At 41.5% G+C, this 27,684-nt stretch overlaps 1 protein-coding gene across 1 annotated transcript; it reads right to left on the reverse strand.

The window, feature by feature from the left end:
* Positions 1 to 1,769: 1,769 nt before the first annotated feature.
* On the reverse strand, positions 1,770 to 26,896 carry LOC110536848 (WSC domain-containing protein 1-like). The gene is made up of 9 exons (XM_036937400.1): positions 26,568 to 26,896; positions 15,757 to 16,457; positions 15,392 to 15,506; positions 14,225 to 14,418; positions 12,425 to 12,546; positions 5,779 to 5,971; positions 5,414 to 5,578; positions 4,958 to 5,158; positions 1,770 to 2,711 (listed from the first exon to the last, which is right to left on the reverse strand). Exons 2-9 carry the CDS (start codon positions 16,163 to 16,165, stop codon positions 2,365 to 2,367), a joined length of 1,746 nt encoding a protein of 581 aa, XP_036793295.1. The 5' UTR covers positions 16,166 to 16,457; positions 26,568 to 26,896; the 3' UTR covers positions 1,770 to 2,364.
* Between the last annotated feature and the right edge of the window lie 788 nt (positions 26,897 to 27,684).

A 27,684-nucleotide genomic window follows, 5' to 3' on the forward strand; every position in this document is an offset into this window, starting at 1 on the left:
ACCGTAAACCATCAGATCCTCCTCTCCACCCTCTCAGGTCTGGGTCTCAGGCTCTGCCCACTCTTGGATTGCATCCTACCTGGCAGGCCGCTCCTAACAGGTGACGTGGAGTGGCTCTGTGTCTGTACCACATACACTTTTTACTGTTGTCAAGCAGTGATCAATAACCAACTTGACAGAGTTAAAAGGATTTTGAAAATAATAATGGGAAAAATCCAGGTGTGGAAAGCTCTTAGAGACTTATACAGAAAGACTCAGCTGTAATCGTTGCCAAAGGTGCTTCTACAAAGCTTCTACAAAGTATTGACTCAGGGGTGTGAATATTTATGTAAACGAGATATTTCTGTATTTCATTGTCAATAAATTTCACAAATGTTCTAAAAATCATGTTTTCACTTATTCATTATGGGGTATTGTGTGTAGATGACTGATAAAAATATCAATTTTTATAAATTTTGAATTCAGGATGTAACACAACAAAATGTGGAATAAGTCAAGTGGTATGACTTTGTGAAGGCACTGTATAATTAATTTAAATGTCCAAAAATGGATATAGAAACTAAGGATTCCAGCTTTAATTCAAAACCCTTGACTTTATAGTGGACAGTGCACTTTGAACTTAGCTATTACTTGGGGCTCTATTAAATTAGATGTGCTTTAGTTGACATCCGCATTGCGATTGTTTAGGCGGTGTCGGAGGAAGAACTGCATTAGAGCTGTCAAATCCACAAGCAGCTCCTGGCATTATACCTAAATCGGACATTGCCAGTGGCTGCACGGAGTTGCTTTAATAGAATTTCCATGTAGCCTTGTTTACAAGTTCGAACACTGGAATTCTTGATTATGCTGATAGAAATCATTATTTCATTGAATTATTTTAAATTTGAGCGTCATTGTTTCTATATTACCTACACTTTCTCGTTCTGAACTTGTAATGTGAGTGGGACATAGTATCGTTGAGGGTTTTGATAGGAAGTGTTTCAACATCTTGACTCAGTGGCTTAGAGCCCATATCACTATGCAAATGCATTGTAACACACCCCCAAAAACTCCACAAATTCTAATTTAAATGATAGGGTTCAATGAGTTGATTATTTTTTCCGTTGCCTTTGTGTGAAATTCTTTATATTCTGTCATCAGCCAAACACAATGGCAGACAGCCAGAGAGTTGCACCATATTTATTTTATAATTAGTCTGTGTTTGTTTTGTTCCACAACTATGCCGCTAATCTACATAAACAGATGCCAGTGCTGCCGTCTGTCTGTGCATGGATCCAGCTTTTAGATTCATTAATATGACCAATTGTTTGTTTGTCTATCTTCAAATACCTTTCTGGCCATTATCTTCCCAATGTGGTGACTTGTTGTTTGCAGTAACAGACTGAACATTAAGCATGCAATTAAAAATTAGAATTTGGTAAAAATATCTTGCACTCAAGTGTCCATATTCTATTCTCAAGCGGTACACTTTCCCCTATAAACATGGGAAAGCTACTAGACCAAATTAGACCAAAGCTATTAGACCAGACACAATTTGTACAAGATATGGTACACAATGCTACGAATGGGCTGTTTACCCAGTACAATGTCACTTTACGTCTCTCAGAGAAATGGAAGCCACTTACAAACTGATACAACTACAAACAAACAAAAAAGCCTGCATAGGACCAGACACCTCAGTTTCACTACCCACTGACTACCACAAAAAGATATGAGTCAACCATGAGTCAATCATTCAACCAATAATGAAAAACCTGACAATAGAGCTAAACATAGGACATTTAATTAGCAAAAGTCCAATACAACAACCAGATTACATTGCTGGATGGCATGTTTTCTGTTTAACCGCCCTCTATCAGTAAAACTGATATTAAACATGACAAAAATCACAAACAAATTCAAACGACCTAATGATTCCAATACAAGCTAAAGGCCTCACAGTCTACAATGCTTGATTGAATTGTTTGTGCAGACAGGCAATTGTTCCATACTCCATATGCCTGCAGTAAAAAGGGGAATGTGTCACCTTCAGCAGGAACTGTAATGTTCAGCAATGTTTTCATCCCAGTGAAACTGACAGTTCACACTAAAGTCTAACTCGATGTTACAGCCATTCACAGTGGGTTGGCAATGTCAAGTGCATCATTGGTGTGTTCATACAGTCACTTTCCCTCTGAGCCACTCTTCTGGAAATGTTTTGTAGCTGACAGAATTCTTCAACACATCTAAAAACCTTCACCCAACCATGCTAATTAGTTGGCTGGAGAACTCCCCTTGGAGTGGTGGCAGAGATTGCGCCTTCCCACTTCGTTTGTTGTCATGTCCTTTCAGGCTGTAGTGTGGATGAGCTGGTGATCATCTGGGTTAGTATTTGTGTGGCAGGCCGTTGTAGTTCCTGTCCCTCAGGGCCTGGTCCACCGTGAGGATGTAGGAATCGATGGTGCTCCTCATCTCTGCGGTAAAGGGGTCGAAGGAAGGTCGCCGGGCCCCCCCAGAGCGTTTGAAGTGTCCGTCCTGGTTGATTTTAGCACACATCAGCCTCTCCTCCATCATGGTGGCGTTGAGGAACAAGGTGAGGAGGCGGAGCTGGGGGAAGAGCGCCCTCTGCAGGTCCTCGTAGTGTACCACCAGCAGGCGACAGCCAAACTGCAGCCAGCTCAGAGCGTGGGACGCCCACCAGGGGGCGTAGCTGTCAACAAACTCTGGCCATTCTGAAGTAAACAGAGGAGAGGGGGGAAATAGGTACACTTTATATACAAAAGTATGTGGACACCCCTTCAAATTAGTGGATTCAGCTATTTCAGCCACACCGTTGTGTATAAAATTGAGCACACAGCAATGCAATCTCCATAGATAAACATTCGTAGTAGAATGGCCTTACTAAAGAGCTCAGTGACTTTCAATGTGACACCGTCATAGGATGCCACCTTTCCAACAAGTCAGTTCATCAAATTTCTGCTCTGCTAGAGCTGCCTGGTCACCTGTAAGTGCTGTTTTTGTGAAGTGGAATCTTCTAGGAGCAACAACGGCTCAGCCGCAAAATGTTAGGCCACACAAGCTCACGCGTAGAAGCGCGTAGAATGTAAAAATTGTCTGTCTTCAGTTGCAACACTCACTACCGAGATCCAAACTGCCTCTGGAAGCAATGTCAGCACAACAACTGTTCATCGGAAGCTTCGTGAAATGGGTTTTCACGCACACAAGGCTGAGATTACAATTAACAATGCCAACAGTCAGCTGGAGTGGTGTAAAACTCATTGGACTCTGGAGCAGTGTCACGAGGACCGAGCATGCCACCATTCTTATCGATGTGGCTGTAGTGGAGCAGTTTGAGAGCTTAAAATTCCTTGGAGTCGACATCACCAACAAACTAACATGGTCCAAGCACACCAAGACAGTTGTGAAGAGGGCACGACAAAACCTATTCCCCTTCAGGAGACTGAAAAGATTAGCATGGGTCCTCAGATCCTCAAAAGGTTCTACAGCTGCACCATCGAGAGCATCCTGACCGGTTGCATCACTGACTGGTTATGGCAACTGCTCGGCCTCCGACCGCAATGCACTACAGAGGGTAGTGGTATAGAAGTCTGCCATCCAGAACCTCTATACCAGGCGGTGTCAGAAGAAGGCCCTAAAAATGGTCAAAGACTCCAGCCACCCTAGTCATAGACTGTTCTCTCTGCTACCGCACGGCAAGCGGTACTGGAGCACCAAATCTAGGTCCAAGAGACTTCTAAACAGCTTCTACCCTCAAGCCATAAGACTCCTGAACATATAATCAAATTGCTACTCAGACTATTTACATTGCCCCCCCCCCTCTTTTAAGCTGCTACTCTCTGTTATTACAGTATTTATGCATAATCATTTTAATGACTCTAACTACATGTACATATTACCTCAATAACCTCGACTAACCAGTGCCTCCGCACATTGACTCTGTACCGGTACCCCTTGTATATACGTAGCCTAGCTATTGTTATTTTACTGCTGCTCTTTAATTATTTGTTACTTTTATTTATTTTGGGAGGGGGGGGGGGGTATTTTTGCTTAAACTGCATTTTTGGTTAAGGGCTTGTAAGTAAGCATTTCACTTTAACGTCTACACCTTTTGTATTCGATTTGAATTGAAAAGCTTCACCATCTGGCAGTCCGACAGATGAATCGTAGTGCCAACTGTAAAGTTAGTGGTCTGTGGCTGTTATTCATGGCTCGGGCTAGGCCCTTTAGTTCCAGTGAAGGGAAATCTTAACGCTAAAGCATACAATGACATTCTAGATTATTTGTGCTGCCAACTTTGTGGCAACAGTTTGGAAAAGTGCCTTTCCTGTTTCAGCATGGTAATGTCCCCATGCACAAAGCGAGGTCCATACAGAAATGGTTTGTCGAGATCGGTGTGGAAGAACATGACTGGCCTGCACAGAGCCCTGACCTCAACCACATCAAACCCCTTTGGGATGAATTGGAACGCTGACTGCGAGCCAGACCTAATCACCCAACATCAGTGCTCGACCTCACTAATGCTCTTGTGGCTGAATGGAAACAAGTATCTGCAACAATAGTGGAAAGCCTTCCCAGAAGAGTGGAGGTTGTTATTCCAGCAAGGGGGGGACCAACTCCATATTAATGCCCATGACTTTGGAATGAGAAGTTCGATGAGAAGGTGTCCACCCAGTTTTGGTAATGTAGTGTATCTTATCAATGTGCGATGTGTGGAGACTATGCTGACATCTCACGTCCAGAGTCTATGCAGCGAGGTATAGCAGCTGATGTGAACATTTGTCACCAGTCATGAACGTCTGTTTGAAATAGACTTTTGTTCAAGGCAAACAGTTTACAAAAATCCCAAAATCTCATTGTGTTGTTTGGATATGCCTTAATCATTTTGCATTCCTTAGTTGCCACATAACCCCCAGTCAATTTCCCTAAACACTGAGCTGTGCTTGTTGTGTGGTGTTACCTTTGCTCCTCCACTGTGCGTCTGTGGCATAGCCCAGGTGTCCAGCACACTTCCGGTTGAACTCTGCCATGAGGGAACGGTAGGGGTTACGGATCAGCAGGATGGCAGAGTCAAACATCTCTATTTCTCTCTGACCACTCTCATGTGTCTTAACACAGATGCTACGCCCACTCTTCCAGTAGTCCTTCTCCCCTTTGAAACCTGGTAGAAAAACCCAAATACCCAAGATGATCAAACATCTGAAAACTTATGCGTCACAGCATTCAAGCTGTTATTGCCATTTGTAAGTACTGTACAAGTGCATTCATTGGAAATTCTCTATGAGAGCTCCATGGTACAACAATTTTTAGTGCATACTTAAAAACATGCAATGATACATTTCAGTAGAGAAACATCAAGCATTCACAGTATGTGCTATTAACCATCACAACACCTGAGCTGTGTTCACAGCCTCACCTCTATTGTAAAGCGTGCTATCGAAGTAGAAGCTGCCAGTGTAGTAGCCCGTCACGAGCTCAATCAGGTGGCGTACCCAGGTGTTGCCAGCTCCGGGGAAGCTGGAGAGAGCCACCAGGGAGGTAGACCTCTCAGGCAGAAATGTCCTCTCTTTGCACCTAGAGTCTGAAAGAGGCAGAACCAGCAGAGTTGAACATCGCCATAAAAACACGCCATTGATCTATCTCTGAGATACTGTATTGTAGCATGCTATTGCTAAGAGTTTAATTACATTTGCAGTGAAGTATAAAGTCCATATATTTTTTTTATGGTTGAAAACTTGGACTGTAGTATCGGTGAAACTAAAGGTTATTCAAGGCTCTCACCAAGTACAGGTGTCTGGTAGATCTGGTAGTAGTCTTGGTCAGACGGGGAAGTGGAGATGGAGGCATCAGTGTGTTCTGTGCCATTGGTCTCCAGACATGGCTGGTCCAGTGGCAGACGTTGACTCAGTCTAAACAGAAACGAGGCCCAGACGCAGTAACAATGTGGCTTCCTCAACACAGCCAGTGGGAGCTCCTGCAGTAGAAACCGAACCAGGATCAATAAAAAACATCAGAGGCATAACTTCAAGCAGTAATTTACAGTGCAAGGAATATGACTGGTCACTCATTCCTCCTCTGGTGGATTGGATGTGATTTTACCCTTGGGTGACATGATAGGTGGGTTATATAAGATGTCTGAACCACTCCTGCTCCATTTTCTTTGATTCCTTTTTTTCTAAAGTTCAGATGTTTTTTGCACAATTTGTCTTAGTGTTTTCCTATTCAATATTGTATAGCCCCAGTATAGCCCCCATCACCTCCACACAATATGGAATTACAATTTCTATCGAGACTGACTCTGGAGAGAGGCAATTGTGTTATATGCTGGTACAGTTCTCTTCGTTTATTGACACTGGGCACTGGAAGATACGCTAATGTAAAAACACACAAAGCACAAAAGTACACACCCGTACAGAGGGAATAGGCTAAATCAAATACACTATTATCATCACTTAGACACGGCTGTGATATTTCTTCCAGACATTTGTGTGTAGAGCAGAGCAGAGCAGAGGACCACCTCACCCAACATCCTAGGCCCAATACAATTCGCATATCGCCCCAACTGATCCACAGATGACGCAATCACCATTGCACTGCACACTGCCCCATCCCACCTGGACAAGAGAAATATTTATGTAAGAATGCTGTTCTTCGGCATTATTACGCTCAGGGCCCTGGGTCTGAACCCCTTCCTGTGCAACTGGGTCCTGGACTTCCTGACGGGCCGACCCCAAGTCGTGAAGGTAGGCAACAACACCTCCGCCACACGTGCTCAGCCCCCTCCTGTACTCCCTGTTCACCCATGACTGTGTGGCCACACATCTCCAACTCAATCATCAAGCTGCTGACGACACAACAGTGGTAGGCCTGATTACACACCTTGATGAGACAGCCTACAGGGAGGAGATGAGAGCCCTGGCAGAGTGGTGCAAGGATCATAACCTCTCCCTCAACGTCAACAAAACTGAATGAATTTGGCTTGGCCCAGAAGACCCTCAAAAACTTCTACAGATGCACCATTGAGAGCATTCTGTCGGGCTTTATCACTGCCTGGTAAGGCAATTGCACTGTCTGCAACTGCAGGGCTCTCCAGAGGCTGGTACGGTCAGCCCAATGCATCACCAGTGGCACACTGCCTGTCCTCCAGGATATCTACAGCACCCGGTGTCACAGGAAAGCCAAGAACATCATCAAGGACCTCAGCCACCCGAGTCAAGACCTGTTCACCCCGCTACCATCTAGAAGGCGGAGACAGTACAGGTTCATCAAAGCTGGGACCGAGAAGCTGAGAAACAGCTTCTGTCTCCAGGCCATCAGACTGTTAATCAGTCACCACTAGCCGGCCTCCCCCCAGTGCCCTGAACCTCAGTCACTGTTCTAGCCAGATGCACTGTCAACTGTGTGACCTTATATAGACAGGTGTGTGCCTTTCCAATTTATGTCCAATCAATTGAATTTACCACAGGTGGACTCAAATCAAGTTGTAAAAACATCTCAAGGATGATCAATGGAAACAGGATGCATATGAACTCAATTTCGAGTCTCATAGCAAATGGTCTGAATAATTATGTAACTAAGGTAATTCAGTTTATTTTTATTTTTATAAATTTGCTAAAATGTCTAAAAACCTGTTTTCGTTTCATCATTATGGGGTATTGTGTGTAGATTGATGAGGAAAATATGTAATTTAATCCATTTTAGAATAAGGCTGTAAAGTAACAAAATGTGGAAAAAAGGAAGGGGCCCGAATACTTTTGGAATGCACTGTAAATATACTATATTCTATTCATGGCTCATTCTACATAACTACTCCTGTACACAACTTTCTATTCATATACTGTTCACACTGTATATACACACCATTATAAGTACATGTACAGTACCAGTCAAAGGTTTGGACACACCTACTCATTGAAAGGTTTTTCTTTATTTTTACTATTTTATACATTGTAGAATAATAGTAAAGACATCAACTAGGAAATAACAGATATGGAATCATGTAGTAAATTTAAAAAAGTGTTAAACAAATCAAAATATATTTTATATTTGATTCTTCAAATAGCCACCCTTTGCCTTGATGACAGCTTTGCACAATATTGGCATTCTCTCAACCAGCTTCATGACCTGGAATGCATTTCAATTTGCAAAATGGCTCTGACAGAGAGGGCTGCCTCGCTTTTAGTCCTTAGGAAGTGTTGCAGTATTTTGTTGTTTTATGTATTATTTATTACATTGTTATCCCAGAAAATCTTAAGTGTTATTACAGACAGCCGGAAAAACTATAGGATATCAGAGCGGCGTCAACTTTCCAGCACTACGACCAGGAATACGATTTCCCCGTAGCAGACCCTTTCTTCGCACCACCCAGGGCATTTGAAATGATCCCAGAGGACGACCCAAAACAACGACACCGGAGGTGAGGGAGTCGGAGCGGTCTTCTAGTCAGACTTAGGAGGTGCGCACACCACCCACCGCTTCTGAGTATATAACTCACTAATTTCCAGTCCCTAGATAACAAAGTAGACGAGATCAGGTCAAGGATTGCTTTCCAGAGACATCAGGGATTGTAACGTACTCTGTTTCATGGAAATATGTCTCTCTCAGGATATGCTGTCGGAATCAGTACAGCCACATGGATTCTCAGTGCATCGTGCCGAAAGGAATAAACATCTCTCCAGGAAGAAGAAGGGCGTGGATGTATGTTTCATGATTAACGACTTATGGTGTAATTGAAACAACATACAGGAACTCAAGTCATTTTGTTCACTTGACCTTGAATTCCTCACAAAAAAATGTCAAACGTGTTATCTCCCAAGAGAATTCTCTATGGTTATTGTCACAGCCGTGTATGTCCCCCTTCAAGCAGATACCTCGATGGCCCTCAAGGAACTTCACTAGACTTTACGCAAACCATATATCCTGAGGCTGCATTTATTGTAGCTGGGGATTTTAACAAAGCAAATTTGAGGAAAAGGTTACCTAAATTCTATCAGCATATTGACTGTAGCACTCGTGCTGGAAAAACACTGGACCAATGTTACTCTAACTTTTGGGATGCATATTAGGCCCTCCCCCGCCCTCCTTTCGGCAAATCTGACCACGACTCCATTTTACTCCTCCCTTCCAATAGGCAGAAACTCAAACAGGACGCACCCATGCTAAGGACTATTCAATGCTGGTCTGACCAATTGGAATCCACGCTTCAAAATTGTTTTAATCACGCAGACTGGGATATGTTCCGGGTAGTCTCTGAGAATAATATGGATGTGTACACCGATACGGTCACTGAGTTTATCAAGAAGTGTATAGGAGATGTTGTACCCACTGTGATTATTAAAACCTACCCTAACCAGAAACCGTGGATAGATGGCAGCATTCGCGCAAAACTGAAAGCACGAACCACGAATCATGGCAAGATGACTGGGAATATGGCAGAAAGAAACAGAGTAGTCGTTCCCTCCGCAAGGCAATCAAACATGCAAAACGTCAATATCGAGACAAAGTGGAGTCGCAATTCAATGGCTCAGACACGAGATGTATGTGGCAGGGTTTACAGACAATTACGGACTATGACGTCTTGTTGCCAGAAAAGCTAAACACGTTCTTTGCCCACCTTGAGGATAAAACAGTGCCACCGACGCGGCCAGCTACCAAGGACTGTCGGCTCTCCTTCTCCGTGACCGACGTGAGTAAGACGTTTAAACGTGTCAACCCTCGCAAGGCTGCCGGCCCAGATGGCATCCCTTGACGTGTGTTCAGAGCATGTGCTAACCAGCTGGCTAGTGTGCTAACCAGGTGGCTGGTGTGTTTACAGACATATTCAATCTCTCCCTATCCCAGTCTGTTGTCCCCACATGCTTCAAGATGGCCACCACTGTTCAAGTACCCAAGAACGCAAAGTTAACTGAACTAAATTACTATCGTCCCGTAGCACTCACTTCTGTCATAATGAAGTGCTTTGAGGGACTAGTCAAGTATCATATCACCTCCACCTTACCTGTCACCCTAGACCCACTTCAATTTGCTTACTGCACCAATAGGTCCACAGATGATGCAATTGCCATCACACTGCCCTATCACATCTGGACAAGAGGAATGTAAGAATGCTGTTAATTGACTATAGCTCAGCATTCAACACCATAGTACCCATTAAGCTTGAGGCCCTGGGTCTCAACCCCGTCCTGTGCAATTGGGTCCTCGACTTCCTGATGGCCCGCCCGCATGTGGTGAAGGTATGAAACAACATCTCTACTTTTCTGATCCTCATCACAGGGGCCCCACAAGGGTACGTTCTCAGCCCCCTCCTGTACTCCTTCTTCACCCATGACTGCGTGGCCATGTACGCCTCCAACTCAATCATCAAGTTTGCAGACGACACAACAGTAGTAGGCTTGATCACCAACAACGACGACACAGCTTACAGAAGTGGTGAGGGCTCTTGGAGTGTGGTGTCAGGAAAATAACCTCTCTCTCAACGTCAACAAAACAAAAGGAGATGATCGTGGTAGTAACCACCTATCTACATCGACAGGACAGCAGTGGAGAAGGTGGAAACAGCAATCACTAGCACAGAGAGGCTGCTGCCTATATACAGACTTGAAATCATTTGTCACTTTAATAAATGGAACACTAGACACTATAATAATGCCAATTTAACAATGTGTACATAACTTGCATTACTCATCTCATTACTCATCTCATGAATATACTGTATTCTATACTGTCTATTGCACTATCTATTGCATCTTAGCCTATGCTGCTCTGCTCCTATTGCTCATCCATATTTTTATACATTCTTATTCCATTTCTTTACTTCGATGTGTGTGTATTAGGTTTTTGTTGTGGAATTGTTAGATATTGTTAAATATTGCTGCCCTGTCGGAACTAGAAGCACAAGCATTTCGCTACACTGGCAATAACATATGTTAACCATGTATATGTTACCAATAAAATTTGTTTTGATTTGGAATTAACAGGTGTGCCTTGTTAAAAGTACATTTTTGGAATTTCTTTCCTTCTCAATGCGTTTGAGCCAATCAGTTGTGTTGTGACAAGGTAGGGGGGTATACAAAAAAATAGCCCTATTTGGTAAAAAGACCAAGTCCTTATTATGGCAAGAACAGCTTAAATAAGCAAAGAGAAATGACAGTCCATCATTTTTTTAAGACATGAAGGTCAGTCAATCCAGAACATTTCAAGAACTTTGAAAGTTTCTTCAAGTGCAGTTGCAAAAACCATCAACTGTTCAGAAGAGACTGCTTGAATCAGGCCTTAATGATCGAATTGCTGCAAAGAAACCACTACCAAAGGACACCAATAAGAAGAAGTGACTTACTTGGGCCAACAAAAAAAAGCAAAAAAAAAGCAATGGATATTGACTGGTGGAAATCTGGCCTTTAGTCTGATGAGTCCAAATTTGAGATTTTTGGTTCTAACTGTTGTGTCTTTGTGAGATGCAGAGTAGGTGAACAGATGATCTCTGCATGTGTGGTTCCCACCTTGAAGCACGGAGGAGGTGTGATGTGTGGGGGTGCTTTGCTGGTGACACTGTCAGTGATTTATTTTGAATTTTAGACATACTATACCAGCATGGCTACCACACCGTTCTGCAGCGATACGCCTTCCCACCTCGTTTGCGCTTAGTGGGACTATCATTTTTTTCAACAGGACAATGACCCAACACATCTTGAAGCTGACAAGTGCTCAGCATATGTGGGAACTCCTTCAAGACTGTTGGAAAAACATTCCAGGTGATGCTGGTTGAGAGAATGCCAAGAGTGTGCAAAGCTGTCATCAAGGCAAAGGGAGGCTGCTTTGAATAATCTAAATCTATGAAACACTTTTTTGGTTATTACTTGATTCCATATGTGTTATTTCATAGTTAGGATGTCTTCACTACTATTCTACAATGTAGAAAATAGTAAAACATAAAGAAAAACCCTTGAAAGAGTAGGTATGTCCAAACATTTGACTGGTACTGTATACTATATATTTAAATTCCTGTCTCTGACATTGCTTGTACTGATATATATATATTTTTAAACTGCACTGTTGGAGTTAGAAGCACAAACATTTTGCTTCACCTGAGATAACATCTGCTAATCTGTGTACGTGACCAATAAACTTTGATTTGATTTGATTTGACCTACCTGATGCACCCATTCAGCGTGAAGGACTGATTCCAGAGCCCATCTATTTCTCCTTAGAGGGACATTAAAACTTAAACAGTCAAATGGTGTTCCAGGCGCTCAATCACACAGAGCCATGCCATTCCCATCTCCCATCTCCAGGGAGCAGAGACAGAGACATGATCGATGATACCTCACTCCTAGGTCTGTATGAGGAAGACTGGGGTCTGGGCTAGTAGTGAAGATGAAATAAATGGTTCAGTGGTTTTCAGAGTTTCTTTTTGGGAACAGAATCAAACCTTATCTGTGCAGGTCTCGATGCAGGTCTGTGAAGTGGAGTTTGGTTGAAAGGAGTAGACAGGGAAGGTGTTGGTGGTGTTCTTTGGAACCTTGAAGCAGCCACCGTAGCGGACATTTCTGACTATGAGTAGAACAGAGGTAAGCAGACATCAGACCACATCTTATAAACATAGCTACATTCCTTGAATGTATTTCTCTGTTTCTCTGTACTGGTAATGGCAAATGATCTACGAGCATAGTCTTACACTGCCAAGCTTAAAGGAAACATTGACCATAGAAATATATCTATTATCAACTTAACAAATTGCTAAATCAAATTTTCACATCAAATTGTATTTTGTCACATGCTTCGTAAACAACAGGTGTAGACTAACAGTGAAATGCTTACTTACTGGCCCTTCACAACAATGCAGTAACATGTTTAAAAAATAATAGAAAAATAGAAACAATAACACAAGGAATAAATACACAATGGGTAATGATAACTTGGCTATATACACGGGGTGACCGAGTTGATGTGCAGGGGTACAAGGTAATTGAGGTACATATAGGTATAGATAAAGTGACTAGGCAATAGGATTTCTCTCCCAGGCTGATACAGAGAGACTCATCCATGCTTTTATTACAAACAGGCTTGACTGCTGTAATGCTCTCCTGTCTGGGCTACCCAAGAAAGCCATTGGTCATTGCAAAACATACAGAATGCTGCAGCACACATTACACCGGTTTCAAGGTCTCTGCACTGGCTGCCTGTAAGTTGAGAATTAATTTGAAGATTCTTCTATTTAAATCAATCCACGATTGTGCACCCCAATACATGTCAGACATGCTTTTAAGTGATGTACCCAGTAGGTCCCTTAAGTGCTCTGGCACTGGCCTTTAAACTATTCCAAAGCCTAGGACCAAGAGGCTTGGCAAGGCAGCATTTAGTTACTATGTCCCCAGCCTCTGGAATAGCCTGCCAGAGAACCTGATGGGGGCCGAAACTGTGGACATTTTTAAAAGAAATCTTAAAACACACCTTTTTAGCTTTGTTTTCCTTAGGGTGCTTTTTAGTCATTCAGTTTTTGTTGTTATTCTTTAGTTTTTTGTCCTCTTATGTTTGTGTAGTAAATATTTTCATAGTTTTAATTATTTTTTCCCCGTGAAGCACAATGTGTTGCATTCCATGTCTGAAATGTGCTGTAGAAATAAAGCTTGATGTGATTTGATTAGGCAACAGGATAGATAATAAACAGTAATGGCAGTGTAAGTGATGAGTCAAAAGACAATACAAAAAGGGTCAATGCAGATAGTCCGGGTAGCTATTGGTTAATTACTCCCTGAAGCACCTTGCGATCAGAAGCAGTTGCCATACCAAGAGGTGATGAAACTAGTCAAGATGCTCTCAATGGTGCAGCTGAAGAACCTTTTGATTATCTGAGGGCCCATTCCAAATCATGAAGTAGATTTCCTCCCCTAAATTGAGGTTAGTGTTAGCTGTTCTGATGATCATAGGAAACGACGGCGGAAACATTACGTACAAAAAAGTTAAGATCAGCGCAAAAGAAATACACAAAATAGCACAATTGGTCAGGAGCCCGTAAAATGGCCGCTATTCCTTCCAATGCCATGCTTGCATAGTCCTCTGGTTATGGCTGATATAATGTACAGTAAGCATTAGTAAAGCACTGGTCTCTCTTGACACTGTTGGTCAACGCTCACGAGATGTGGTTCTGGGTTCAGAGATTAGTAGTAGTAGAGATTAGTTTTAAAGCCGTTCAATCAGCCAGTGCTCTATCCAGATTGAATGTACTTACATTTCCTCTGTCCTGGGAGCTGTTCCTCCACCTTGTAGATGGAGAGGCGCCCCACACCCCCACAGGGGACTCCTCTCTCGCCCCTCTCCCCCCTGCAGACTAGGCTACAGTCCTCCTCCTGGGACCGCGAGCTGCTGATGTGGTTACCACAGTGACATTCTGCTCCGTACTCCAGACCTGCAAATCGGTACCCACTGCAGAGAGGAGACAAGCACATATGTCACACACACACACACACACACACACACACACACACACACACACACACACAGACACACACAGACCCTCTCACCTCAGTGCCTTAGCCCAGGGCTGTCTTTAACCATCATCAGCCTTGGGATAATTTGCCCCAAAGGACACCAGATTGCATAACCCCAGGCCAGCATGTGAATAAATACTAAACATTTTAATTGAATCAATCAGGGCAGGCAGCGGAGAAGCACAGCATTCATTGCTCTGTGGTGCTGGTTGGTAACAGTTTTCACCATTGACTAGATCACAGTAATTGCTCTGGGTGGATGATGGAGGTCCTTTCTAATCCCAAGGGCGACATGAGTCATCCTACCTCAAAGTATCTTTATCCTCTCACCTTGGAAAGAGAGGACCTATTCAAAATGACCTTTTTGCATTTGCTTTGAGCTCCACCAAAAATGTCCCAGACTTTTATTTGTGCTTTATTTCAACGATGACAGCTAAAAGCATGACTCTACTCTTCATGTGGGTGGAGGAAAGGCTGGGCAGGCATAGGATTCTGGTAGAATATCCTCCCAGCAGTCCACATTGATTGATTCTGTTTGCTTTGGCTATTTGTTTTTGTGGCAATCATTTCCTGTGTCTAAACGTACTGTGGGATATTGCACTGCTAACTGTTTTGGCATAAATTGATTTATACAGTTTTGTCATTAATTTGAATGTATACTAACCCTCCTCAAATACCCATTATATCTTATTCTGCAACTCTAACGCAGATCTGGCCTTCCACTAGACACACACACACACACACACACACACACACACACACACACACACACACACACACACACACACACACACACACACACACACCACCATTCTTCCCCATTGGAACACAGGATCTATTCATCCCATCGACTGAGACAGAATAATTAACCAAATAGCCGCAGCTCTCCATGGTTCCAGACTCATTACCTTTCTGAGCAGGTGTCTTGACACAAAGAGCTGGTCATTTTGCGCAGGTCATACAACACGGTTCCCCCCAGGGCTTGATCATTGGCATCATGCATGAAGCAACCCATGTAGGTCCCTTGCCATGTCAAAACAAAGCAGTTAATGAAAAGCCATATTATATCCATTCAAACAACAATATTAATAATTTAGTACAACACACTATTGAGAAGTGATGGTAATACAGGTTTGCAGCAGATTTTAGGCTCTCAGTCCTGTCACTGAGTCTGGAACAAATACTATTTAAACCAGGTCTGGTACGCAGTCAGCGGTTAAACTACACCTATGTTGGCAATAAAGTAAACAATGTTGCAGTGGGTAGGTGGTACCTTTGTGCCTGGTATTGCTTTGTAGGGGACCCCTCTGCTCCTGTGCGTCTGGCATCAGACCATGGAACCAGCGGCGGTGCAGATGTTGGACCCTCAGGTGCCGGGATGTGGGCCAGTGCCGCCCCATCTTGATGCCCATTCCACCACCCAACATGCCCTGGGGGGCTGCCCATCTGGAGCGCGCCCTCATGTCCAGGCCGGGGGCAGCCCTCACGGCTGTGGGAGGCGCTGGCAATGCCATGAGAGAAGAGAGGCTGGAGCTGCCTGGTGGCTGGGTGGTCCTCAGGGTCAGGCTGGAGCGCTGCAGCAGCAGAATGCTCCCTGCCATCAGGTAGGCAATACCCAAGAAGAGGAGGAGCATGTGAGCTCGCCGCAGGAAGCAACGCAGCCTGTAGAGGGGCGTGGCCATTCCCAATGTCCAGCTGGTGGCTATTTGATCCTTAGTGAGCCACCATTCCAGAGAGAGGAGTGAGGGATCTACAGCTTCATTATAACCTCATCAGTCCAGTGACAGTAGGCTACCTGGCTGCAGCTTCAGATGGTTAATGAGGCTCCACGCTTAATAGCCATGCCTCTGGACAGGAGACCAAAAAGACCACTGTGTAATCAGATCCCTCAGATGAGTCACAGCAGCGCCCGACTTTACAGTAATCTCCAAGGCAACAGAACAGCCAGCAAACCATGGAAGCCAATAGTTTCACCTAGGGCAACAAAATAGAAGCAAATAAGATTTTAATTGGCAGAATATAATTATCGTTGTATACAACCCCTATAGAATGTACAAGGGAAACGTATATACAATAGCTTTGAGGATTAGATCTACAGTTCATGTTGACATTTGTATTTCTGTTCTAGAGCAGTGAGCATAAAGTAATTTCCCTTGCTGTTTGTTGTTTGTCTTTCCTCTGAACCTGGTGTGCCATTATATCTGGTGTCAGAGGGCTGTGGGAAGAGGTTATCTTCCTGTTAGCTACAGAACAGTTTCTTAGCTTTACGCTTGTCTTGGCTTAGAAAATATCCATCATTCTGCTTCAATTACACTGGCAGCATGACAGCATCACAGCACCATCTGTATTATGTTCTTGTTTCCCTGACTTTCCTCAGTGTGTTGGTACATTTGTAAAGCTCCACAGACATGGGTTTGTGAACCATCTTTTGACGATTTGTACCATATCAAAACAATTATGTTTAAGCGGCAACTCGGATTGAGAGTTATGGAAATTAGTGATTTTCAAAAGCATTTTCAATTGGATTTGTGACCCACATCAAAAGCATTAAAGGGATAGTTCACCCAAATTACAAAATTACATGTTGGTTTCCTTACCCTGTAAGCAGTCTATGGACAAGGAATGGCAGCAATCCATGCTTTGGTTTTGTTTCTCTGGCACTGTTTCCAAATGCTAACATTTTAGCATTTGTGGCACTAATCCAATGCAAGTCATGGTACCTAAAGTATCTTAGCATTTTTTGTCCAAATCATCCTAAATTATCTCAAATTGATTAGGTAGCTAAATTAAGTCACTTATAGATGATTTGGACATGATGAGTGAAAAATACTAATACAGGTACCATGAATTGGATCTATGTCACAAATCTTAAAATGTTTTGGAAACAGTTCCAGCTGTAAACAAAACCAAAGCATGGATGTCTGTCATACCTTATAGGTTAAGGAAACCAATATGCCATTTTGTAATTTGGGTGAACTATTCCTTTGAAAGTAGTAGTGCTCTCAGATAACATGTTAATATCTCCCTGCTGCTTCCAAATCTAAATAAAGTTCCTAATAGATTATTTCACTAGATACACTATTACCACAGTGGGAAATTATGACATGATAAAAGTGTCTTGAGGGGGAATATTTATGGTTGGCTCCAATGAAACAAGATTATCATAGCACACATGTGACCCGACTTTAGAGTTTTATCTTTCAAAATATGGATAAATCAATGGCTTTACATTAGCAAAAATTGTGGAAGAGTGCCTGCCCTGGGAAGAGTCTGGTTGGGGGGGATATTGACTCGTGTGCATTGCTCCAGCGGTGTCAAACTCAATCCATGGAGGGCCTAGGGTCTGCAGATTTTAGGGTTTTCCTTTCAATTAAGACCTAGACAACCAGGTGAGGAGAGTTACTAATTAGTGACCTTATTTCATCAATCAAGTACAAGGGAGGAGTGAAAACCAGCAGCCACTCAACTTTCAGTGGAATGAGTTTGACACATGCTTTAGTCGCTTCACAGATCTCCGAGCCCTCTGCTCCTCCACCTACACAGGTTAAACTCTACCATGGAGATTGGAGAATAATGTGATGCAGGGGGGTGTTAAAAATAATAAACTCTTTTCAGTATTTTGATAATGTATAGCAGTGAATGAAGTGTTTAGCTGTGACCTGTAACACTCAAAGAGAGTATAGGCCAGTTGGAAATCGTAAGGGCCTTCTACGACTTCAGAGCACACGAGGATGCTGGCACCTTAATTTGGGAGGACGGGCTTGTGGTAATGGCTGGAGCGGAATAAGTGGAATGGTATCAAACACATGGTTTGTATGTGTTTCATGCCATTCTATTCGCTCCGTTCTAGACATTATCATGAGCCATCCTCCCCTCAGCAGCCTCCACTGCTTCAGAGAAGGCCGAAGGATTTATAAAAAGGACTTCAAACTTACATTTCAGATTTTCTATCATTAAATGATATTCTGATATCATTTCTTAAGTTTGTTTAGGAAAAGGGAAGGGTTAACGCTGACACAAAAACAAAAAGATCCAATCAGGAATTTTATTTGATGGTCTCTAGGGAGAAAAATCTACTTAGCTAAGTTGGATAGGCTCTCAGAATCTAGACAGAAGGCATCAGCCAATCTACTGTATTAGGGCAGAATTTTGGAGTGACAGGGAAATCTCAAATGCCTAGAAGGCCTAGAAATGTAACTCCTGAGAGCATGAGAATTAGCTTAGTTTTCCAACAGTCTACCTAGCTTTTGTTGTAGTGCGCGGCTAGGAACATAGGTGTGATGCGGCTGCAGCCATAAGTGTTATTGAGGAGAATGTGCAGTAAAACATTTTTTTCATGTGTTTTGAATCATTTGGAACAACAGCTGATGAAACTAACACCGTAAAAAGGTGAACAAAAAATAGATTGGTGTTATTTCCTGATAGTTGCTGGTTGAAAATATAATCTACCAAAGAGTTTTGGATTTCCATGGTGACATTACCATACGGTGAATCTGTGAATAGACCAATAACAAATGGGTCTCCCCATTTGTCCCCAAGTTGGGAAATAAGGGATTTGAACGTTTAGATTTGAGATAACATTTGTCAACAATTACTGCTCCAAAAGGATACAAGAAATAATAACACTTGAAGTTGGAAGTTTAAATACACTTAGGTTGGAGTCATTAACTAGTTTTTCAACCACCACAAATTCCTTGTTAACAAACTATATTTTGGCAAGTCGGATAGGACATCTACTTTGTGCATGACACAAGTAATTTGTAAAAAAGTCAATTGTTTACAGACAGATTATTTCACTTATAATTCACTGCATCACAATTCCAGTGGGTCAGAAGTGACATACGCTAAGTTGACTGTGCCTTTAAACAGCTTGGAAAATTTTAGAAAATGATGTCATGGCTTTAGAAGCTTCTGATAGGCTAATTGACATAATTTGAGTCAATTGGAGGTGTATCCATGGATACATTTCAAGGCCAACCTTGTCAGTGCGTCTTTGCTTGACATCATGGGAAAATCAAAAGAAATCACCCAATGCCTCAGAAAACAAATTGTAGACCTTCACAAGTCTGGTTCATCCTTGGGAGCAATTTCCAAACGCCTGAAGGTACCACGTTCATCTGTACAAACAATATAACACAAGTATAACACCATGGGACCACGCAGCCGACATACCGCTCAGGAAGGAGACGCATTCTGTCGCCTAGAGCTGCGAAAAGTGCAAATCAATCCCAGAACAACAGCAAAGGACCTTGTGAAGATGCTGGAGGAAACAGGTACAAAAGTATCTATATCCACAGTAAAACGAGTCCTATATCGACAAAACCTGAAAGGCCGCTCAGCAAGGAAGAAGCCACTGCTCCAATACCGCCATAAAAATGCCAGACTACGGTTTGCAACTGCACGTGGGGACAAAGATCATACTTTTTGGATAAATGTCTGCTGGTGTAATGAAACTAAAATATAACTGTTTGGCCATAATGACCATCGTTATGTTTGGAGGTAAAAGGGGGAGGCTTGCAAGCCGAAGAACACCGTCCCAACCGTGAAGCACGAGGGTGGCAGCATTATGTTGTGGGGGGTGCTTTGCTGCTGGAGGGACTGGTGCACTTCACAAAATAGATGGCATCATGAGGCAGGAAAATGATGTGGATATATTGAAGCAACATCTCAAGACATCAGTTGGGAAGTTAAAGCTTGGTCGCAAATGGGTCTTCAAAATGGACAATGACCCCAAGCATACTTCCAAAGTTGTGGCAAAATGGCTTAAGGACAACAAAGTCAAGGTATTGGAGTGGTCATCACAAAGCCCTGACCTCCATCCTATAGAAAATGTGTTGGCAGAACTGAAAAAGTGTCTGCGAGCAAGGAGGCCTATAAACCTGACTCAGTTACACTGGCTCTGTCAGGAGGAATGGGCCAACATTCACCCAACTTATTGTGGGAAGCTTGTGGAAGGCTACCCAAAATATTTGACCCAAGTTAAACAATTTAAAGGCAATGCTACCAAATACTAATTGAGTGTATGTAAACTTCTGACCCACTGGGAATGTGATGACAGAAATAAAAGCTGAAATTAATCATTCTCTCTACTATTATTCTGACATTTCACATTCTTAAAATAAAGTGGTGATCCTAACTGACCTAAGACATGGAATTTTTTACTAGGATTAAATTTCAGGAATTGTGAAAAACTGAGTTTAAATGTATTTGGCTAAGGTGTATGTAAACTTCCGACTTCAACTGTATAATAATACAATTGTCAGGTCTTTTACCTAAACGTGACGCTCTAAACATGCAACAATTCCCATAGGAACACAACCATTTCAAATGTGCAGGGCTTGTGCAATTTGTTTTTGTTTAACATGAATGATCTACCTTTTGACCTTTTTACCATTTTGTTGTGCTACAGCCTGAATTTGAAATGGATGAAATTTAGATTTTATGTCACTGGCCTACACACAATACCCCATAATGTCAAAGTGGAATTATGTTTTTAGACATTTTTACAAATTAATTGAAAATGAAAATCTGAAATTTCTTGAGTCAGTAAGTATTCAACCCCTTTGTTTTTGCAAATCTAAATAAGTTCAGGAGTAAAAATGCGCTGAACAAGTCGCTTAGTAAGTCACCACCTTTGTCCTTAAGAAATGTGAATGTCTAGTCCTAAACATGGGACTTGGTAAGAATGCCCATCTGACGCTAATGGGAATTTATCGCCCTCCCTTGGCCTCCATATGTGCTCTTAGCAAATTGTTGACCTAGTGTATAACTATGCTCAATCTGAATGACTGATAGTGGGTGATCATAATCTAGATTGGTTGATTACAGTATCTGATGGGCTGAAAGATATTTGCACTGAGCTAAATCTAACTCAGCTGATAATTAAACCAACTCGCCCCAACTCTAAACACCCTGAATAATCTACTCTATTAGATATTATTCTAACAATTTCCCCTCATAGGTTTACAACCAACAGGATATTTGCCAATGAGTTCAGTGACCATTGTTCCTTTGCTTGTATAAGACATATTAAACTTCCTAAATCTTGCTCACGCATTATTACAAAGAGACATTTTTATTTATTTTAATGAGCAACATTTTTAGTCTAAGCTGGGGTTGAGTGGCTGGGGGATTGTGGGAACTATCACTGACTCGGATCAGGCCCTTCGTTGTTTTATTTCCGTTTTATTTCTGTTGCAGATAAACCATGCCAAACAAAAAACTAAGGGTAAAAGACTGATGTAATCCTTGGTTTCCGCATAAACTATCTGAGCAATTACAGGAAATACATTTAGCTTGAGTTAAGGCTAGACGGATTGATTCTACGTCTGATTGGTAGCCATTAAGATATCAACATACTGTAGCCATTAGAAATCAACATACTGTATTTCTTGAATTGTGTATCAGAGAGTGGTGGTAATCCAGCCCATTTATGGAAAGTGGTCAAATCTTTGAAACAAAACTTGCCCTAGCAGGTTTTGACAGCCTCTGGACCCATTCTAGACAAAATTGAAATTTGTGATGCTTTTAATAACCATTTTGCTTCAACTGGCCACCTGTTTGAAAGGATAATCTCATCCCATTATAAGATCCTTTAGTCACCTCAAAACAGATTGTACAGAATGATGCATTAACAGACTTCCATACCTTATTTTCATTTCAACCCTTTGATGTCTATGATGTACTAAGTGCCTTGCTAAAGATTGGTGTTTAAAAAAACAACAACATAGGGGCTGATTCACTTGATCCTTTCATACTGCAGCTCTCTGCCCCACTTATTGCAGAACCACTGACCTATATTTTTAACTTCACAATTGTTTCTGATGTTATCCCTAAGATCTGGAAAGCGGCACATGTCCTCCCCCTATGTAAAGGAGGAGATCCTTCTGATTTTTACTGTCCAATTTCCAAATGATCTTGCCTTTACAAAGTTTTAGAATCCCTGACTAACTTTCAGCTAAGAACTTTTTTCACTTCTCACTCTATTCTCAATGTGCACCAACCCGTTTTAGACCTGGACATAGCACAGTTTCAGCTGCTCCGCTTGTTTTAGAGGATGTGTTAAATTACTTGGATCATATTTATAGACCTTTCCAAGGCCTTTGATACCGTTGAACATCATATTCCTATTCAAAGGTTGACTGAAATAGGCCTGGATCAGGCTTCTTGCAAGTGATTTGAAAATGATCAGTCAGACAGGACTCAATGTGTGATCTCTGATGGTGTAAGTTTCCTGGATATTATAAAAGGTGTACCGCAGGGGTCGGTACTAAGACCTGTCGGTACTAAGACCTGTTCTCTTTACTATTGATATAAATAATATCTGTTAAATCTTTTAATATTAATCTGTATGCAGATGACACTGTTATGTTTGCCATTGCCCCAACTGTTGACCAGGCTATGTTAGAGCTACAATCTGACTTTGTTACATTACAGAAAGCCCTGGTTGGTTTTTAAACTTGTAATTAATAGCGGCAAGACTAAATAGATGTTGTTCTCTAGTTCACACAATAATGTTTCAGATGATCTACATATTTATTGATTGGATGGTTCTCCCATTGATCGGGTTCCCGCCTACAAATATCTGGGCATTTGCACTGACAAAGACTTAATGTTTACAAAACATACGGATGAGCTAGTTAAAAAGCTAGGATTTAAAGTAGACTTCTTTTTTTAGAAATAGATCTGGTCTCTCCCTAAATATCAGGAAGTAGATTGTACAGGTGACTTTCCTGACAGTTCTTGATTATGGTGACACCATATACCAGATTGCAGCAGCAACTACTCTTAAACCTTTGGATGCCGTCTACCATAGTGCCATTCGTTTTATCACTGGTGGCAGTTTTAATACACTGCATCCTATATCAAAAGGTTGGCTGGTCCTCATTAAAGTCCCGTAGATTAATTCATAACTCCCTCTTTGCTTACAAAACCCTACTAAACAAGCTTTCAACTTACCTAACTTCATTGTTAAAGTATTTAAAATAAAATAAAATAAACGTAATACCAAACCTGCTCACAGAGTTGTTTAACTCTTGAGGTTCCTATCCACCAAATTAGTTTTAGTTTTAATGCACCTCATTGCTGGAACCAACTGCAAAATAAATTGCAATTGGTCACTCTGATGCTGCTTGGGCAATACAAAATATTGATTGGAGAATATGGCTGTTTTTCTTGATTGTTTGTTGTGCTGTATTTTAGTTTTTTTTTTTTTTTTACTGATTTTGATTTTGAATTAATCTATGACTTGTATATGCAGGGCTCCCTTGTGAAAGAGACCCTGTTCTCAATAGTGACTCCATTTATATAAAAGTAAATATATACTGTATATATATAGATTTGTATATTAATTTCTACAATTTATAGTTTATTTGTCATTGAAATTTGGAGCTATTGCCATTTTTAAATATTGTCCCATGTACATTGTGTAATTTACTGATGGTCTCTAACTAGCACCATAGGGATATCAACTGTCAAACCAAGCTGACCATGGGCATTAAGATCGGGTTACTGTGCAGCTGCGTTCCGAATTGATGATTACTTGGGTGTTGCCAACTGTGGGCATGTGGGCAGGATTGAAATAAACCCAACCAAAGGAAAACTGAAAGTATTCCGTGACACACCATTTTTTCCTATCATCTTGCATGGCCAAAATGATCTATTTACACTTTGTAGTCAATTTTGACAACAGAATAAATGTTTCTGACTCATATAGATGCCACACATTTTCTAAATTAGAAGTTTCTTTTTAGTGGCAGTCGATTTTTAACATCGTCCTTCAAGATTAACTTTCAACAAGAAGTTAAGTATCAAATGATCCTCATTTGGTGAGCAGCAATGTTTTTTTGTAGCTCGATTGCTGTCAGCTCTCTCTTTGAAAATAATGTGTGTGAAACATTGTTGCATTTAAACTTTAGATCACAGGTTACTTTGTGTGCTGAACGTGATAAAATATGCTTGCAATGGGAAGTAATAGTTACACATTTCGATTTGTAAATGCTTAATGGTTGTGTTTTTGTTATGATTGGGGGCCTACGAGGTTACTATGAATGGGTTTCTTATAACAGTATGCTGTATGTGACTGCTTTCTTTCTATCGGTCGTGTCTGTGTGTTTTACAAAAAGTGTTCTATCCTAAACGGAGTGAGCAGATTACGGTCGCTGTCCTGTCAGCACCACACGCCTGTCATCTTTAATGTGTCGTTGTTGTCATTACTAGGCTATTTGTGATGGTGTAATAATGATGGTGTAAAGGCTACCTGGTTCAGTTTGCTCCTAGCAGAACTCGGTTTGGCGAAGTGAATGTCTGTGCCTCGCATACTCCCTCCACTTGAACCTCCACTTGAATAAAAGAAAATAGCGGCAATAGTACTGTTTGTCCCTCTTGAGATGCCATAGCCAGTATACGCTTCCTCAAAATAATCAGACTTAATGTAAGATAATTAGTAATTCATTTAGACTTTTTTGCTGAGGTCGTGGTCACGCGATTTTTCTAACTAAAATGTTTGGTGCAGTATTTCTCAAGTGAAAAAACGTGCATGAAAACGAGTCGTCTCTCGTTGAATGACAACAAATACTTAATTGAAGAATCCCTACTGTTGACCAATCACCAACGAAGGGCCGTGGACGTTGGCTACTGAACTTTGGCTTGTCTCAGGAAAAAATGTGTGCATGAACAAACCCTTGTCGAAGACCCGAAACGAACAAAAACATCACAAAATGTCATCATAGTATATGCAAAAACTGTTTCAGATGGGAAGCAAGCGGGTGCCTTTAGGCTACCACAGGTTGTTTAAGTGATTGTTGTTGTTGTTGCTGGTAGAATGAGTGACAGCCGATGCGTTGCTCAGGCCTGTTTCATTAATTCATGATGTCATCAAAAAGCATTCCTACTCCTGCATGAGAGCTAGATATAATGTAAGGCTTATTAAGTGATGATGTTTCTGTTATTTTGATTTGTAAATTTGAAGTTTGACAGCTTTGGAGATTATTTTCCCCCACTGAAGTCCTATGTCTAATAATCAAGGTTCGCCACTGGTGTAGGCTTTATACAATCTTGCTTATTATTATGTTTTATTTCTCTTTGTGAACAGCACTTTAGACACGTTTTCTCTATAATTCTGTAATAGTAGCCTAATGGAGGACTGCCAGGTAGTGCATGACACGGAAATTAAGACTAAACAGTGGAAAACCTTTTAAGATTTTACGGCTTAAAAGAAAGCCACAGGTTAGCCACATGAAAGGCAGCAGTGGGTGCAAGTATTTAGGCTATATATTGCCCTCTACGGATCTAACTTCAACCCTGATCCAGGGGCCCAACTAAACTGGCCTGGAATCAAAACCCTGATCAGTTAAATTAGATGTTCACTTTAATTCTCTTTGTTAGGGTCGATCAGACCGGGGATGTTGTTGTCTCATTGTGTGAATCTTATGGGCAGACAGTGGTAGTGCCAACCACCACTAATTCTGTAATAGTAGCCTAATGGATAAATGCCAGGTAGTGCATGACAGGCTAAAGATATCCATTAACATTAGATCTTTTTCTGTCCTATTATCCTTCAGCACAAATACAGCATTTGGACCAGATGTCATATTACAGAATTATTGTCATGACAGTTTCTTTTAGGACTTTTTTTGCCACTAATACCAATTGTATGACTTTTCCACTGTTCCAACAGTATCCCCAGTTCAATAGATATAACATTCTGGTACAATCAGGCTACCTCATCGTGGGGTTCTTGGGAATAATAAGCTATCAGGCCAGCCAAGGAAAGCAACAGTTTGCACATACACTAGGCTTCCACCACAACACGGAATTTGCATCTATCCATTTGGGAACTACCAGTTTCTCTAACTCTCGTCAACATTCTCAGTAATTTCTAAGTATAGAGTGGCCACATTTTTGAGAATATTGCCCATTGGAAAATAATAAACTATGCTTTTGTCAGCTTTAATCTAAGAGTAATGTATAATGCATAACAACATTATTAAACACCGGTCATTAATCAAAACAAGTTGCAAAGCGCACATTTACTCAGCTAGAATCATTGTGATAAAATACAAATCTGAATATCATTTAGCCTACCTTAGATGTGGAACCCTTTTGGAACTGCGTTTAACCATGCAGAAAGCTATCAGGATCGAATCTCTCTCCCACGTGCTCTGAAGATTTAGAACATGATTTCCTATTCTATATCCTAAAGAAGTGAAGACGCGTTTGTATTGTAACGATCTTTAAAAATAGTCTCTCGGCTCCTCTTCTTTCTCCCTACTCTCTCCCTCTCCGTGGCAGAGTAGAGCGTTACAAAACGAGAAGGCAGGGAATGAGGGAGCATACTCATTTGCATTGGCCATCCCCGATGCGTCACCAGCCCTGTGTCCCCCAGCTGCCATGAACCTCTAGATATGGTATGTTATGATCCCGTGGTTACTGTAGAAAGCTGAGTGCATGTTGCCAATATCAACACATGAATGAAGTTCAAACCATTTAACCATCTCACGGTTACTGTGCTGTCCATCTACTGCCCATTCCGACATTGAAAATGTACCATTCAGCCCTTGTGTTCATTCATTTGAAGCCTCTCTTATCCGTGCAGAGAATGAATACATCAGATAAGGAGAGGAGCTGACTGTCGAAGCATGTAGCGTTTTACACAAGACATCAGCACCACGGATAGCGCAAGTTCTGATGGTTGTTTCCAAGGTATGAGTTATCTTTCTTTCAGAGCAGAACTATTGTAGGTTAAGGAAGGTAGTCCTTTCTTTCCACATAGAAATGACCAGATATGTTTTAATATATTACCACATATTAATAACCTACAATGTAGATTTGTTTCTGTAGAATTGATTAAAACAAGCATCACTAACAGTGCACAAGTAGCCATGCAGCAGTTGTATTGAATTGGCTGCCCATGATGTATTTTTATCTAATTTGATCAACCTTAATATATGACAATTGTAGTATGTAGACTTCTGAGTTTTTTATGACCCATGTGTAATTGCTGACCAGGAATCTGAGCTGCTAGGTCAACCGGTGGGCTTGCAGCTCACAAGATTTTGTACTTATCCTCACATTAATTAAGTCTTCTTCAACTGTTTAAAACATGCAGCAGACTATTAAAGTAAGACATGTCTCATTTTGCACTAATATTCAGGGAAACGTTATGGAATATGTGTAAATGACATATGCGTCTGGGGCATCA

The sequence above is a fragment of the Oncorhynchus mykiss genome, chromosome 12 (genome assembly GCF_013265735.2).
Source record: "Oncorhynchus mykiss isolate Arlee chromosome 12, USDA_OmykA_1.1, whole genome shotgun sequence".
Taxonomy (NCBI): Eukaryota; Metazoa; Chordata; class Actinopteri; order Salmoniformes; family Salmonidae; genus Oncorhynchus; species Oncorhynchus mykiss.

Coding starts and splice junctions, on each gene's coding strand:
- LOC110536848 (XM_036937400.1), bottom strand. CDS start 16,165: ATGGCCACGCCCCTCTACAGGCTGCGTTGCTTCCTGCGGCGAGCTCAC. Junction 15,507..15,756: donor AAGCAATACCAGGCACAAAG/GTACCACCTACC, acceptor TGACATGGCAAG/GGACCTACATGGGTTGCTTC. Junction 14,419..15,391: donor CAAGACACCTGCTCAGAAAG/GTAATGAGTCTG, acceptor TCCTCTCTGCAG/TGGGTACCGATTTGCAGGTC.